The sequence below is a fragment of the Neofelis nebulosa genome, chromosome 2 (assembly GCF_028018385.1).
Source record: "Neofelis nebulosa isolate mNeoNeb1 chromosome 2, mNeoNeb1.pri, whole genome shotgun sequence".
Taxonomy (NCBI): domain Eukaryota; kingdom Metazoa; phylum Chordata; class Mammalia; order Carnivora; family Felidae; genus Neofelis; species Neofelis nebulosa.
In genome coordinates, this window is record NC_080783.1 from 3439738 (window position 1) to 3455454 (window position 15717).

Below are 15717 nucleotides of genomic sequence, written 5' to 3' on the forward strand. Positions count from 1 at the left end.
TGGGCTCCAGCCGTGGGGGGAAGCTCGCCGTCCCCACCGCCTCACCCACGGCCCCAGGCAGCCTGGACGGCACCACACACGGCCACGCGAGGTGCGTTCAGGGTCGACCAGCCCGGAGGCGCGGCGGGAGCGGCTCTGCAGGGCCCCACGGGTGCCATGAGCTCTGCCGAGAACCCGAGTGAGCCTGGGGAGAGGGTCCCCGAGCTCCAGCGAGACTCCAGTGCAGGGAACACGCGGGTTTTAGCCTGGGACACCGTGTGCTGAGGGCGCCTGGACTCCGCCCACAGTGAGATTTCGAGCCGCTGTGTTGGTGACACTCAGTGGACACGACCGTCTCTTTTCCGCCTACAACCGTGCCGCGCGTTGGGCATGCGCCCCTCTTGGTGACGAGGAAATGGAGTGACGATGGCTAAGCGGGTTGATCAGGTGGCAGCACATCTCACCTCAGGTGATGCACCTGCAGGCCGTGATGTGCTCCCGACACAACGCGGCCGACCAAACTCCAGTACGTCCCGTGAGCTGCTCCCCGGTTAAGGGACGAGGTGCAAATCGTGTGTTAGCATCGGTCAAATAGAGCAACTATTGGTCAGGAACGCCGGGGCTGGAGCTCAGCGCGGACGGTCTCCCTCGGCCTCTCCTTCCCCACCCGCCGCCCTGGGTGCTCGGGGAGGTCAGGGATCACGGGGCAGGGGAAGGGACACCACGTCTGTGCGAGTCCCCATCCTACGACCTGTTCAATGTAGATACATTTATTCACTGATTAGAGGGAACAATGCCTCCCAAATGCCTCCCGCGTCCTAATCGGCCTGCAGACCATGAGATTATGTCCCTGTAATATAATGAGAAGGGAAAACGGACAAAGGACCTATTTCCTGGCAGACGGTGTGTTAACCACATTTCCCCGGCAGCTGGCCCCACGCCACGGCCACGTGGGGGCTCATTAGCAGGAAGGCTGCGCGGCCACCGTGATCTCATTTGCTGCGACATCAGTAGGGGGTCTCAACTCCTGAACCCACACGCCCACAGGGCACAGGAAAAGACGGCGATTCAGGATTTCATTACGAAGCGAACTGTCTGACAACGAAATTACACTGAGCAAATCCAGGTTCTGGGCATGTACAGACCTCCTGAGTCACAGCTGGGAGCCAACAGTGGGCCAGGGGAAGCAGTGCCCCAATGGAGCCTGTGCCACTGTCCCCGAGTGTACCAACCAGCCCCAAGTGGACTCTTGGTCCCCAAGTGTACCATCGGTCTCCAGGTTTGGAGCTGCCCTGTTCTTTGGTCAGGACTGTTGGTCCAGGTGACCAGGGATCCTAATCATTTCAGGGAAACGTGCGTGTCCCTACCCCAAGCCAGGTCCATATCCTCCCTAAAAGGCGTCAGGGTTAGAGCTGTGTGGCCAGTTGAGGCGTTAATGCTGGGTATTCTGAGCGTTGCGAGAGAAGCACCCAGCCCGGAGCAGGCCGGTGTTGATGGCGTTAGCCGGGACTGGCCGTGCTGGACAATCACGGGGAAGGAAGGAGTTGCTACAAACCGGCCAGTGTGTCTGCAGGAATCAGGACCTCGAGGCAGGTCTTTACCTTCCCCTCCCCCACCTGCACACCCCAGCCAGGGCACCTACCGGGTGTGACAGCCAACCCCAGGGCTGTCGTGCAGGACTGTCTGGGGAAGCGGGGCTCAGTGAGGGTGTCCTGTCTGGCAGCTGAGAGGCTGTCTGTCTGCTCTTCTGGATGAGGGTGGCGTCCAGGGGCACTGCCATCGGTCTCTTCCGGGACCACGGCCTCCTGGGAGGTGTCCTTGGCACGGGGTTCACCTGTGAGGGCCTGAGCACACAGAACCCCCCAGCTGCGGGACGTTTCTCCAGGAGGGGGCTGCTCCTTGGCATCGGGGTCTTTCCAGTCCCGGTCTTGGGGTGTCCAGACATCATCCGACTGACCGCACGCTAGACAGCCATCTGCTGTGCCCCCTTCCAACTCAGTTCCCTTCGATTTCAGAAATTCTGCCAAAACCATTTATTGCCCACTCTGTATCATGTGTCCATGGAAGGTTGGGGCTCCCGATGCCCTGACCCCTCATCACACGAGGGAACTGAAACCCATTTGACAGCCTCGGGGGCTCTGACCCTCCTAGAGATGGAACCCTTGAGAATACGGATGGGGAAGTTATCTTTTTTGGGGGCGGGTGCATTTTTCTAACTGCGTGCACCTTAATACTCCTAGAAGGCCAGGGGGGCAAGAGTGAGTGTGGGCAGGGCTCCTGGGTGGCCCCTTGGCTGCAACCCCAACACTCTCCCTTCCTCTCCCTTCCTCGGGCGGCAGAGGGTTCTCTCTGCTGTGCCGTCACCCCAAGGGAACAAGGTGCTGAGGACTTCGGGAAACCACGTGCCCCAGCCCCTTTCCAACTGGAGGGGGGCAGGAAGGAAGCAGTCCTCAGGCCCTGGAGGCCACTGGAAACGGAGACAGCAGCGGCTGGTCCTGTGGCCGGAGCAGGACCTGTGGCCCAGAGACCTCTGGGGTGCCGGCTCCCTGTCCTGCTGTCCTCTCCCCCAAAGCAGTCTGCAGATCAGCCGGGGCAGGTGTGTCCCTGCCCCAGCTCTGGCCTGGTACCTCCAGATGGATGTCCAGGCACACGTCAGGCCCGGACTTCAGGGCAGAAGCCGTTCTCCTGGCCCTCCCAAGTCACGGGGTTTCTGCCTTACTTCTGGGACAAGCAGCCAGCCTGAATTCCCTCGGCCCCTTCGTCTGTCCAGCCTTAGTTCCCATCCTGCACTCCACTTGCCCAAGCTGCCAGCCCCGTCTCTGCAGAGACCCTGGGCCCCCTCCCCAACTCTCCCCTGGCCTGTTGTGCCCTGATACTGGCCATGGTCATCGGACTCCTTCCCAGAGTGCCCTCCCCCACCTACCCCCCCGGGGCCCCGAGTGGCCGGGAAGGACGGGGGCAGAAATGAGAGCCCACTGACCTGCAGGCTGTCTGTGGCCATCGGGACCGGGGACAGATACGGGGGGTGACCGCAGGACTGAGTCGAGCCATCAGAGTCTGCCTCAAAGTCCAAGCCGTGAATGGAGAGGCGCTTTTTCTGAGCAGGTGTAGACACGGGCAAGAAGGGGGGAGTCAGGGTCAGTCTGACAGAGAGGACGGGGGCCCCCTCAGCCCTGGGGTGGGAGCCTCCATGGGCATATGTCCAACTCCCGCACTAGAAACAGACCCAAAGGAGCTCCAAGGCCTCGCCAAGGGGCCCAGAGCGCCTTCCCCCGATCCTGTGAGACCTGCTTCCTCAGCATCTCCTAGAGGAGCAGGAGAGGTATCCAGCTGCTCAGAAGTGCTGAGGACACAGACCCCGGAGCACCGCGGCCCTAGGGTGGGGGGCGGGCAGGCAGTCTGCTTGAGGGCCGACAGGTGCCTCTCTCCCTTGGGAGGTGTCTGGGTGGGGGGGAGGAGGCTCAGACAAATGAGAGGCACCTGCCGTGGGGGTGCAGAGGCGGGGAAGAGTTCCATGCTGTTCAGATGAAGGGCATATGTCTACTGAAATCCTCCCTCACAATGATCTTGATCCTTTAAAGGTATTGTATAGGGAATATTCCAGACACTGGCTAGTGCTCTTTAAGCTCAGGATGAGGCAGGAACACAGTGTTCTCACTGTAGACTGGCCAGACGTGTCCAGTGTCATATCTCAAAGACCCTGGCCTCCTCCCCGTGGCTCCATCATTGTCCCCCTGCCCCAGCCTGCTCCCCTTCCGTCATCCCACCCAGATGCTTCTCTATCACCAAAAATAACTGAAAAATAAGTTGCTGTTCTCAAGACAGAAACAAACACCAACAAAGGCAAGGCTCATGGTTGGCTTTTAAACACAAGCAAAAGTGTTCACAGAGGGGAGTCTAAAGGGGCCTTGCTTCCCTCAAAGATGCAAAGGCCGCCTTGGGAGACACCAGTGCGCCCTCTGGGACCCCTGCCTGCCCTGACAACCTGACACGTGGGCCCCCGGGGCCCTGACCCGCGGGCCAGGCAGGCTTCGCAGCAGGCTCTGCCTACCCCGCAGCCTGCCCCCGGGGTTTCTGATGGTGACCCCACATGGTGAAAGCATGCTCTCATTTGCTGCTCAGTGTCTCACGGACCGTCTGGGCATGGCAGAGGGGGGCAGGCTCTTCGTGCTCCTGCTGGAGTGGAGAGCACTGAGATTTTTAGGAAATCTGAGCCCAAGGCTCCAGGTGGGGGAGGGGCGGGGTGACTGGGGAAGACTTACTTTGCTCCCAAGGGGTTGGGCCTGGGCCACTGTGTCCAGTTCTCCATCCTCTTCTGTCCGCTCACTGTCTCCACTTCCCTCTCCAGGGCTTGGCTCAGGCCCACCTGCAGTGGATACCCGCATGAGTCCACCCAGGGAGGGGAAGATGGGGGCAAACCATCCATCCACCCACCCACCTGCTCATCCATCCACCCATCCCACCCGCCCATCCATCCACCCACCCACCCACCCACCCACCTACCCATCTGTCTACCCACCCACCCTCCTACCCATCCACCTGCCCACCTGCCCATCTACCAGCCATCCACACACCCATCCATCCACCCTCTACCAGCTGTCCATCCATCTATCATTCACCTATACGTACCACCCGCCCACCTGCTCCCCCACCTACCCATCTATCCATCCCACCTGCCCACCCACCACCTATCCACATCCCCATCCATCTACCCACCCACTCATTCATCCATTCTCCATTCATCCATCCATCCACCCATCCATCCGCCCACCCACTGTGACACTTCCAGGCAAGGCCATCTGCTGGCCTTACAAAGACCTAGCCAAGCATCAGTTAGAACTGGTCTGAATCTCAGCAGAAAGCTATTATTCTGCATCAATTTTGTCGAGGGTCACCCCTACAAACCCATTCATCGGCTCCCTCTTGGGCAGTCGGAATCACTGATGTTTGTGGTGGGTGAAGGAGGACTCTAGCTACGTCATGTTTTCTCAGATGGACTGCTTCACCCACAATCAGTTCATCTGCTTGTCTGCAGGCGTCAGACACAATTGGGACGGAGGTGAGCCTCAGCCCCGGGGCTCCCACCCCTCCTTTCTCGGCCCCCCAGGCCCCCTGTTTCACTTGAGCACCCAGGTGGGCCCCCTGTCAAGACCTCTTCCCCCTCTTCTCCTGCTCACCCTGGCCTGGCCTGCCCCTCTAGGCCGCCAGAGAGGGATCCAGGAAATGGGCCCTGGGGTGGATCACCCGCCGTCTCTCAGGGGCCACGAGGGCCGGCACTGGGTGCTTAGGCCTGTGGGGCCAGGCCCAGCACGTGCTGCCCTGCATGCCCCCACCCCGTGTCCCGGCCCTCAGCCCCTGGGCCTTTGGCTGCGGGGAGGTCTCATGTGCAAGCAGGCAGTGAATTGCACGTATCTGCAAGTGCCCTTCTCTGCCCCGCTCAGAACTGCGCAGCCGGCAGCCTGGGTAATTATCTTCGCTTCTCTGGGCAGTAGCAGTCTTGAGGGAATGCACCCCAAATTGCCAGACAGAAGACGGAGGGACGAACTCTATCTGCACCACGCGAATGTAGAAGTGCTTCCCGGAGGCCTGTGTGTGTGTGTGTGTGTGTGTGTGGCATCCTCCCCCCTCCCCAGACTGAATATGGAGGCCCGTGTGTGTGTGTGTGTGTGTGTGTGTGTGTGTGTGTGTGTGACATCCCCCCTGCCCCCCAGACTGAATATGAACAGGATCTCTGTGCCCCTGTTTGTTACCAACTCCTTCCATCCCTCTCTCCACCTGAGACAAGGGTTGGAGCGACTTTAACCCATCTCCGGAGATCGAGTCATTCTTAATAAAACCCAAGGAAGAGATTCCTCGACCGCTCTTGATAGCGGGGTGGAAACAAAAATAAAGCATGTGAGCATGAAGGACTTACTGTGGAGGTCAGGTGAGTCACGTGCCCTGTCAGGCAAACCTACAGCCAAAGAAAAGGCTCTGAGAAACACAGACACCCTCCGGAGACTGTGTGTTGAAGGATGGGGTTTCCTGTCATTTCCTTCCTGGCCCTGGGACCGTCTCCCGCAGCATCTGCCCATCCTGATGTGGGGGACTCGGGAAAACACCCCCATTGCTCTGCGGAGCAGAGCACCCCCCCAGTGGCTGAAACACCCCCATTGCTCTGTGGATTCCCTGGGAGAAGACCCCCCAGTGGCCCCCACCAGCTCACCAGTCATTAACTTCAATTGTTTCTATTTATTTTTCGGTTTGACGGCTTAAAAAACCCCACAAAGACACAACCTTCCTTCCCTGTACCCTCTCTGACTCAGTGTGCTGGGCTCCCAGGCGCCCAGCAGGGTGAATGCACCCTGGGCATCCCTCCGGGGGACCTGAGACGCCCCTCACTGGGGATGGCAGCCACTGGGAGCCGGGGTTCCTGTTGCCCCACAGCGCCACCTGGTGGCCCTCGGTGGTGACTACTTTGAAACTGGCAGGTTACTTGGGGTGTTGGCTCCAGCAGCTGGGGACGCTGGCCGGGCATCAGAATCCCCACAGCCTTTCACACAACACAGATTCCTGAGCCCACCCGGCCCCTGGAAATCCACACCTCTCAGGGTGAGGCCAGGTCCCCAGGGGTTCTAACGCGGTGGCCTGCGGTTTCCTCTGTGAGCAGGGCCGCCTCTGGGCTTGAGGGTCTCAAATGCTTTGCAGTGTGGCTTTCGGCCCTGCTTCCTGTGGTTCTCACCCGTGAGCCCTGTCAACCTCCTTCACCTGCCAAGCCGGCTCCTGGCTGGCCAAGGGGGCGTGGGGTCATGGGCTTTACTGATGGGCTCCAGCCTGAGACACAGATATGGCCTTGAGAAGCAGTGGGAGGGCAGAGGGAGATGAGGAAGGGCCTTCAAGGATTGGGCACCTTCCTGTGCCACCTCGGTCACATCTGTTGTCTCGGCATAGTTACCCAGAAAGTCTCCTTTTACTCATGAAAATGTTATTTGAATGATTCATCATATGCCTCCCTCCCCAAGAAGCCCCCTCACCCCACGGTCCACTGTTCCAGGTGCTACAAGTCATTCCGAGTGAGGGTGCCTCGGGGTGGTCCCTGTCCTAAATTCAGAAGTGTGCTAAGATGCCTCAGAAACACCTCAGTGGACGCCCAAGCGCTCTGGGGGTGGCTGTGCCCAACTTCAGGTCCTGCCTACCAGCGTGGGGCTTTATAGGACACAGACACAAGTAAGACCTCTCCCCAGAAGGCCTGGGAGGAGACACCTGCAATCCAAGCAGCACAGAAGCTGCCCCCGATGTGCCTCCTGCCCTAGGGCCCTTGCCTCCCGGTCCCTCAGATGGAGATATTCAAGACGCCCAGCCTGCCCCCCGCCCCCCACCCCCAGCCTGGTGAGCTCTCCCAGCCTGAAGCCTTGGCCAGGCTTAATGGCAGAGCCTGGGATTCAAGTGGCAGCGAATGACAGTGACAAGGCATGCTCCCTGCAAACACTGCTTAATTATCTCTGCTCAAGTCCACCTTCCAAACTTCAACCTTCCCCTGAAATGATCTCCCTTTCTGAACACCTTAAAGGTGGACAAGACAGGTGAATATACCTGTCAGGTTTTGTGTAAGATCACAGTATGGATTTCAAGTTCATTATGAAATAATACTTGGCGGGGGGCGCCTGGAGGGCTCAGTCGGTTAAGCATCCGACTTCGGCTCAGGTCATGATCTCGCAGTTTGTGAGTTTGAGCCCCGTGTCCGGCCCTGTGCTGAGAGCTCAGAGCCTGGAGCCTGCTTCGGATGCTGTGTCTCCCTCTCTCTCTGTCCCTCCCTGCTTGTTCTCTCTCTCTCTCACTCTCTCTCAAAAATAAATAAACATTAAAAAAATTATTAAAAAGAAATGGGACTCCCAGTTGCCTGGGTAGCTCAGCCAGTTAATCATCTGACTTTGGCTCAAGTCATTATCTCTCTGTTCCCGAGTTCAAGCCCCACGTGGGGCTCTGTGCTGACAGCTCAAGTCTGGAGCCTGCTTCGGATTCTGTGTCTCCCCCTCTCTCTTCCCCTCCCCCTCTCATGCTCTGTCTCTCTCTGTCTCAGAAATAAATAAACGTTAAAAAAATGAAATAAATACTAGAGTCAAAATATGAAAACACACCATTGAGTTAGAACTAATTTCTTTAAGTCTTGATAAACACCCGACTCCCAGGAATGTGTGTGGAAAGAGGGAGTCTCGGCCCCAAACCAGACGCCCAGGGAGGAGGGGTCTGGAGAACACAAGTGCCTTATTATTCGATTAGCCACTGAGGTTCAGAATCTTTGGCTCTGAGTTCTCAACCTGCTAGGAAGCACTGGAAAAATATGACTTCAAAGAGTGGGGGTGTCAATAGCATGCAGGACTTCCCAGGGGGCCAGGCCAGGGGGGTGCAGAAGTTTGCACCATACGAAAAGCAGCCAGTTTCACAGAAAATACCCGAAATGCACGGACAGGTGCACACACACACACATTCCAAAGGATCTGCTGGGTCCGGAAACATTACGACACTCCTGGGAACAGAAAAGAGCCCCCCCCGAGACAGGTACACTCCTCACCTCCACCCTGCAGCCGCCCGCACAGGGACCGGATCACTTTGGCACTCCCGAACCGCTTGAAGCGGGCTCTCAGGTGCCCGTAGTACCACTCCAGCGAGCCCATCTTCACAACCCTGCGGACACACGGAGCTCAGGCCCACGGCCCCGCCCACCCTTTCTTCGGCCAGCCCCTCTGAGGGGACGTGTCGGGCCCTGAAACCCACAGGGTCACCTGGACCCCAGGCACCCGCCCCGGCTCACCTGGCCAGGTGGCAGGGGTCACAGAGCCAGCCCTCCTCCTCCGGGTGGGCGTGGCTACAGTCTTGGCAGGTGAAGAGGTGACAGTCCAGGCATTGCCTCTTGGGGGCCACGAGGAGCCGGTAGGGCTGCAGGCAGCGGGCGCAGTGGGTCTCATTCAGGTGGGCCGCATCCGAGAGCAGCTCCCTCTGGGAGCTCTCTTTCTTAATCCTGTCCTTCAATCCCCTAAGGAAGATATCAGAAACAAGAACTACATTAGACACCTTGTTCTTGCAACAGGTTTTACACGCCTGCACGCATGTGTGTGCAAACACACACACACACACACACACACACACATTAATAACTTGGCAGTGAAGAAATCCTAAGAGGCCCTGGGACACCACTTCCCGCGTTGAGTGACACGGACTGCACTTCGCCGATTTCCCTCTCCCCACTCTCCGTTCAAACACTCTGGAAGACAGGCACACACACGAAACTCTTGTGTCAGCTTGGAAAACCAAGAGAGCGTGGCCGAGCGCTGGTGGCATCCAGGGTGGGTGATGTCATCCACCGACCACGGTCCAGACACAGCTGCGTTGACAAGGTAGACTTTGCCTCACAGAGACAAGTACAGCCACCTGAAGCCAGGAGGGGAGGGCCAACCCTCCACCACTTCCACGTGGACTGTACCTGCATCAGTCAGAAAATCTAGGGGCCACCCTTGTGCCCCTCTCCTACTGACTGCCCGTCATTCTCTATCCAGGCAGAACTACCTCCCAGCACGGCAGGAGGAAAGATGAGGACATGCGAGGCACCGTGCATCCCAGGAGGCAAAGTCCCCTGAAATAAGAGCCCCAGGGGTGGTGGCTGGAGACGGACAGTGCCAACTATGGGGGAAGGGACAATTATACTCTGCCTCAGATTCTCTAAAACATAACTTCTCTTCTCCATAGCTGGACAGCAGGAAAGGAGAGAAGGGGAGAGCCCGTGCTGGTCCAGCACAGTGACCCCAGCTGGCTCCTGCCGGCTGCAGGGCAATCACCCTGACCCGGAGCTGCACAGGGAGGAGGTGGGCGGGGTCAGGCCAACGCACACAGGATGCTCATTGCAAACACGGGGTTGACCAGATGTCCCTCCACTATGGGTGCCTCGGCAGACATAAGTCTAAGTCACCGTCAGGAAGAAAAGACACCCTGAGTGCGACTGTCGGAAACAGAAGACAACTTGAAACAAGTGTGTTTGGCACGCTCACTGGGATTGAGAGAGAGGAGGGGATAAAGAAGGAACCAGGCTGAGATGGAAAGACCACAGGCTGTGTTCACCGAGGTGGAGAAGAGACGGTCAAAATAAAGATGGGAAGGAATGAAGACTGACAGCGGGGAGGAAGACGGGCAGAATTACCACCAGAGCGTACGAAGTCCAAAGATTTAGACCGGTGGCCCTCAAGGCGGGGTCCGGGAACCTCTGGAAGTTCCCAAGACCCTTTCAAAGGGTTCACAAGGCCAAAATTATTTTAGTAATGATGCTGAAATGTTATTCCTCTTGTTTGCTCTCTGACGCCTGCAGTGGCCGTAGAAAAGCAATGATGGCCAAACAGCTAGGACCTCAGCACGAGTCAAGGCAGAGGGACAAACTGTACAAATTGCCATTCCAGTCTTTGTCACGGAAGTAAAGGAGAGCATGTCTTTGATGAAGTGTGTCCTGATTAAAAGGCAGGTGCTCCATGCTACAATGACAGCTATTCAACTAATTACACCTTGACCCTTGAGCACGTGTCTTTTTAATATTCTGCATGAATGGAGAGACGGGACGCACACACAGGAAGCATTTCTGCTACATCCTGAAGCACCACCAAGGTCCTGATGAGGGGAAGCAGGCACTCGCCGGACTTCCAACGGGAGCTAGAAGCTTTTTGCACGGGACATCACTTTTACTTAAAAGAACAACTGAAAGAGAAACTATTCTGACTTGGGCGTTCGCCAGACATTTTCTTAGGAACGAACAGAGGGAGCCCGTCATCTTGAGGAAACAAGTGACAGTTTGTGGCCAATGACAAAATTCAAGCTTTCAAGCACAAAGAAAGAAGGATCTTGGGAGATTTATGTCTGCCGCCATGAGTTTGATGGTGTCCGACGCTAATGTTTTTTTCTTTTTTTCTTTTTTTTTTGCTAATGTTTTTTTAGAGGTTGCCGATGACGTCAGTGGCGACGGAGTCAATGTGATTCCTTTGGGTAGATAATGAAATGTGTCGCCAGAAGCTGCATAGCGCGCAACAAAACTACACATGGATAAAAGATTCACTTTGAGTGCAAGACAGATCAACGGATTTTAATGTAAAAGGGAGGGAAAAGTTCACTGATAGGGTTTCAGATTCCACCGTGCAACCTCCTTTAAGAAATTACTAGTCGTGGGGCTCCTGGGTGGCTCAGTCGGTTGAGCGTCCGACTTCGGCTCAGGTCATGATCTCGTGGTTCGCGGGTTCGAGGCCCGTGTCGGGCTCTGTGCTGACAGCTCAGAGCCTAGAGCCTGCTTTGGATTCTGTGTCTCCCTCTCTCTCTGCCCCTCTGCTATTCTCCCTCTCAAAAATAAATAAACCTTAGGGGCGCCTGGGTGGCGCAGTCGGTTAAGCGTCCGACTTCAGCCAGGTCACGATCTCGCGGTCCGTGAGTTCGAGCCCCGCGTCAGGCTCTGGGCTGATGGCTCGGAGCCTGGAGCCTGTTTCCGATTCTGTGTCTCCCTCTCTCTCTGCCCCTCCCCCGTTCATGCTCTGTCTCTCTCTGTCCCAAAAATAAATTAAAAAAAAAAAACGTTGAAAAAAAAAAAAATAAATAAACCTTAAAAATTTTTTTTTAAAAATTACCCATTTGTTGTGTTTCCATGTAGAATCAAAACACAATGTTCATAATCATCTGGCTATTGAAACACCCCTCTTTTTTCCAACTATACATTTGGAGGAGGCCAGATTTTCTTCAAATTCCTCAGCCAAGACAACATACTACAATGCACTGAAAACAGAAGCAGATATGAGAATCCAACCATCTCCTCTTACACCAGACACTGAAGGGATTTCCAAAAATATAGGACATGCCAGGGGCGCCTGGGTGGCTCAGTCGGTTGAGCGTCCGACTTCGGCTCAAGTCATGATCTCACGGCTGGTGGGTTCGAGCCCCACACTGGGCTCTGTGCTGACAGCTCAGAGCCTGGAGCCTGTTTCAGATTCTGTGTCTCCCTCTTTCTCTGCCCCACCCCCACTCATGCTCTGTCTCTCTCTCTCAAAAAATAAACATTAAAAAAAAATTTTTTAAATATAGAACATGCCAGACTTCTCATTTGCTACGGAAAAAGTTATTGTTCATAAAAAATGTTATTTATGTTAACACATACAGGGTTTACTGTTGTTATTTAAGCGAATGAATGAATATTTTTTAAATGTCTGGTTTCAATTTCTGATAGGGTAAATATTGACATGAATAACCCACATGAACAGAAGCTCTTGGGGGTTTCTCTATAATTTAAGAATGTAAAGGGGACCCTGAGGCCAAAATACTTGAGAACGGCGGACTTGGAAGCAAGTTTGCTGCCCCAGACGCAGAGAAAAGGGCTAAAGGGACGGGAACGAGGAGGAGGAGGGCAGAGGTGGAAACAGGGACGGATGGAGGAGGAGATTAGCAGAGGGGTGTCTGGGGACCAGAAGCCCACAGCCGACTTCCAGCCCACTCTGAGACACCAACGTCAAGTGCTCTCTGCAAGACAGGCTGAGGGTCCTCTGAGGACAAGGTGGAGGGGGGGTGTCTGGTGCAAGGAAAGCCCTTTCAAGACAGGGCAGGGAAAGGAAGTCCCCTCTTGGCAATGACCGGGCGTGGAAGGGAGAAGGGCTGGAGGCGACGCAAAGAGGTCAGAACTATCTGTCCTTGCTCTCCTCCTCTCGGAGGGAGTCCGGAGGGGAGCGTGGTGGAAATGTGTGTGAGTACCAGGGACAGCCAGGACCCAGGGGCTGGTGATGCTCCCTCCAGGTCCGCTAGGGAGGAGCACACTGTGGCCACAGCACCAACGTCCCACAGCAGCCACTGAAAGAGGGATGGGCTCGGACCAGTGCTCTGCTCTCTGCCTCTTGGGCTGGGCGGTCCTTAGCCTGTGTCCCTGCAGGGTGGCACGAGGTGCCGAGGGACCAGGGGACTGGCAGTCTGGGGGCTGGGGCGGAGAGGGGTTGATGGCTGGGATCGGGGATCTCAGCAGCGGGTGCCAGCCGCGCCCGACGCCGGGAGAATTCACACACGAGTGACGGTCCCGATCCTGGAAGCAGACCTGACCCTCCACTCCGTCACAGGGACCAGCAAGGAGCCAGGAGACAGTGGGCGGAGTCGAGACCCCAGCAGCGCTGTTACCCTGGGGGCCAGGAGCCGCTCCCCCCACACCCACCGCTGCCCTGGCCACAAGCAGGGGCTGTGGGGATGTGGGACTCAGAAGGAGAAGACTGAGCCGCGAAGAGTCCGTCCGTGTAAGTGAGCAGAGTCTCGGAAACTGGAAACCGACAGGCTGAAGCCATCTCCTGCCCCAGTGGTGGGGACTCACGGGCAATCTTGGACGGGTGCTAAACGGACTGCTTTTCTCGGCACGGCTTGGTTGGCTGTGAGTCCTGACCAAGCTGTGGAGACAGTGATCACCGGAAGAACGCACAAGTCTCCCGGCCATGAGACAAGGAGGATCCGGGCCTTCGGGTCAGGAGTTGCTGGCCTGTAGACCGCACAGGGGCAGGCTGCCGGCACCGCTCGGTTCCGACGAAGCGGGCTCGCTCTCGGGGAACGTGGGTGGGCTGGCAGGTGGCTTCTCTGCAAGGCCGAGAGAGAGAGACAGAGAGAGAGCGAGCAGCAATGGGCCAGCTTCCTGTTGCCGCTGTCGCAAATTCCCACACATCTCATGGCTTAAAACAACACCTTCTCTTCATTTGATGGCTCCGAAGGTCAAAAGCCTGACGTGGGTGTCACCGGGCCCAAATCAAGCTGTTGGCAGGACGGAATCCTTCCAGGAGGCCCTGGGGGAGAATCTGTTCTTGTGCTCTTTCCAGTGTCCAGAGGGCACGTCGCGGGCCCGCGGCCCCGTCCTCCACCTTCAGAGCCCGTGTGGCAGGAGGGCTCCTCCCCACGGCGGAGCACTCTGGCTCTTGTGCTGTCCTGCCTCCCTTCCTTCCACCTGCCGGCCCCCTTCTGATCACCCTGGGCCATGCGGGTCATCCAGGACCGTCTCCCCAGGTCCAGGCCAGCTGATTAGAGGCCTTAATGGCCTCTGCAACCTAATCTTCCTTTGGCGCACGGCCGGACACGATCACGGATTCGGGGGATCAGCACGTGGGCGTCTTTGGCAGGGGAGGGTGTTATCCCACCAAAATTCCAAAGGGGAAGTGTGAGCAGAGGTCTCCCTCCCGGCTGAGAGATTCCCGACCGCCAGTTCCACGGGCCACGCCTCTCCGGAGAACCTAACCTGCAGATGTGCCCCCCAGGGAGAGATGAGTCCCAGGGGTGACCCTAAGAATGGGGCGTGGGGGCCCGAAGGCACCACTGAGTCGCAGACTCAAGAGGCGAAATTCTTGAAGGTATGGCACCCAAACGCAGCGTGACCGTCCCACACAACTGAGGAAAGAGACCGTGTCGTGCAAGGGTAACTGAAGAGCGGATACGGGGCTCTAAAGTCCCGATTATGGGAAGGAGTATCGGGAATGATAGGGAACGAGAACAGAAACTTGCTAACGTCCCATGCAGTCCTTGGAAGAGAGCGGCCACAGGACGACCCAACAGGACGAGGAGGAAATCCTTGCGGCTGCGTGAGCCACGGGCCCCGAGTGTCACGGGAGTCTCGGCAGTGGTCTTGGTCGGTCTGGGGTGCCAGGGGGCCCGGCTGGGGGCACACTTCACGTTCCTTGGTGGCAGTATCTCCAAAGCGAGCCACGAAAGCTCACGTCTCACGCAGGGAGAACTTTCAGAGAGAATCTCAGGAGCCCTGGTCTGTTTGCGGAAACAGCAATCCACAACCCCACCTGTTTGCCTTCCTGGGGAACGTTCGCAGGCCTAATATTTGATTTTCGGGCTGTGCCCTTTGCAACAGGGTGTTCTATTTAGGTAAGCTCCGTCCTCGCCCAGGGGCATGAGTCACTGTGCTGAGCACTCTTGTGCCCCCAGGGCTTTTGGATTACCCAACCCTTCCCACCCAGACACAGCTGCGAGGCCACCCCGGGCGGATCTGCGGGAAGGTCCTCATAGGAGCACAGCAGACAGCAGGCTCTCCGGCAGGGAGTGCGGGCTCCGGATGCCACACGCAGGCTCGCCATCCTCTCCCCTGCGCGCATCCGTGGGGTCCAGGAGGCGGGTGTCCACAGGACTGGCTCTTCCCCGGATGGAACGAGCGAAAGAGCGGGGCCACTATCTGGAGGTTTACTACTCTGTACTGATGCGACATCAAAAAATAATGTGTATCTTTCCTGTAGCTAACGTTCTTAACACCCGAGTAATGAGAACAAACGGCGAACACGGAGAGGACCGATGGTACAGACCGACAGCCAGCAAGACGTCCCCTCCCCCCGATATTCCCATGGCTAAAGATTCCTGGCCATTCTTCACAGCCGGGAGACCTGGCCCATTCCCAGTGTCCTCCCCTGCGAACGGGGATAATAGTAAGAGCCACGTGGCAGGCTTGTCCGGGGAGTAACCGATGTAACTCAGTGCACATTCATAATGATCCGTGCACAAAGACAGCTTTTGAGTCTTTCCGTGGTCAGGTGCTGTGCTGGGCGCTGGTGACAAAATAGAGCCCTCCCTGGGCTGAGACATGGGTGGGGAGGCCAACTCTAACTCAACAAGTACGTGACTCATATGGATTCAGACCGGCCCTAAGTGCTGTGGAGGGAGATCCAGGAGGCTAAGCAGAAAGAAGTGGCACTGGGAGGGTGGTGGCTATTTTAGGAAGGGCAATCCAGG

General features: G+C 56.9%; 1 protein-coding gene across 2 annotated transcripts in view; it reads right to left on the minus strand.

Annotated features, from left to right (window-relative positions):
• MLPH (melanophilin) overlaps positions 1 to 15717 on the minus strand; it is a 45594-nt gene that overhangs the window by 18580 nt on the left and 11297 nt on the right. Inside the window, exons 3-8 of one of the 2 annotated variants that reach the window (XM_058700125.1) lie at positions 8771 to 8992; positions 8531 to 8643; positions 5894 to 5932; positions 4242 to 4345; positions 2960 to 3076; positions 1622 to 1823 (exon numbers count right to left, since the gene is read on the minus strand). In XM_058700125.1, the coding sequence (XP_058556108.1) occupies positions 1622 to 1823; positions 2960 to 3076; positions 4242 to 4345; positions 5894 to 5932; positions 8531 to 8643; positions 8771 to 8992 (797 nt within the window). The remainder of the gene's footprint in view (positions 1 to 1621; positions 1824 to 2959; positions 3077 to 4241; positions 4346 to 5893; positions 5933 to 8530; positions 8644 to 8770; positions 8993 to 15717) is intronic. The other variant, XM_058700131.1, reaches the window with a different exon arrangement.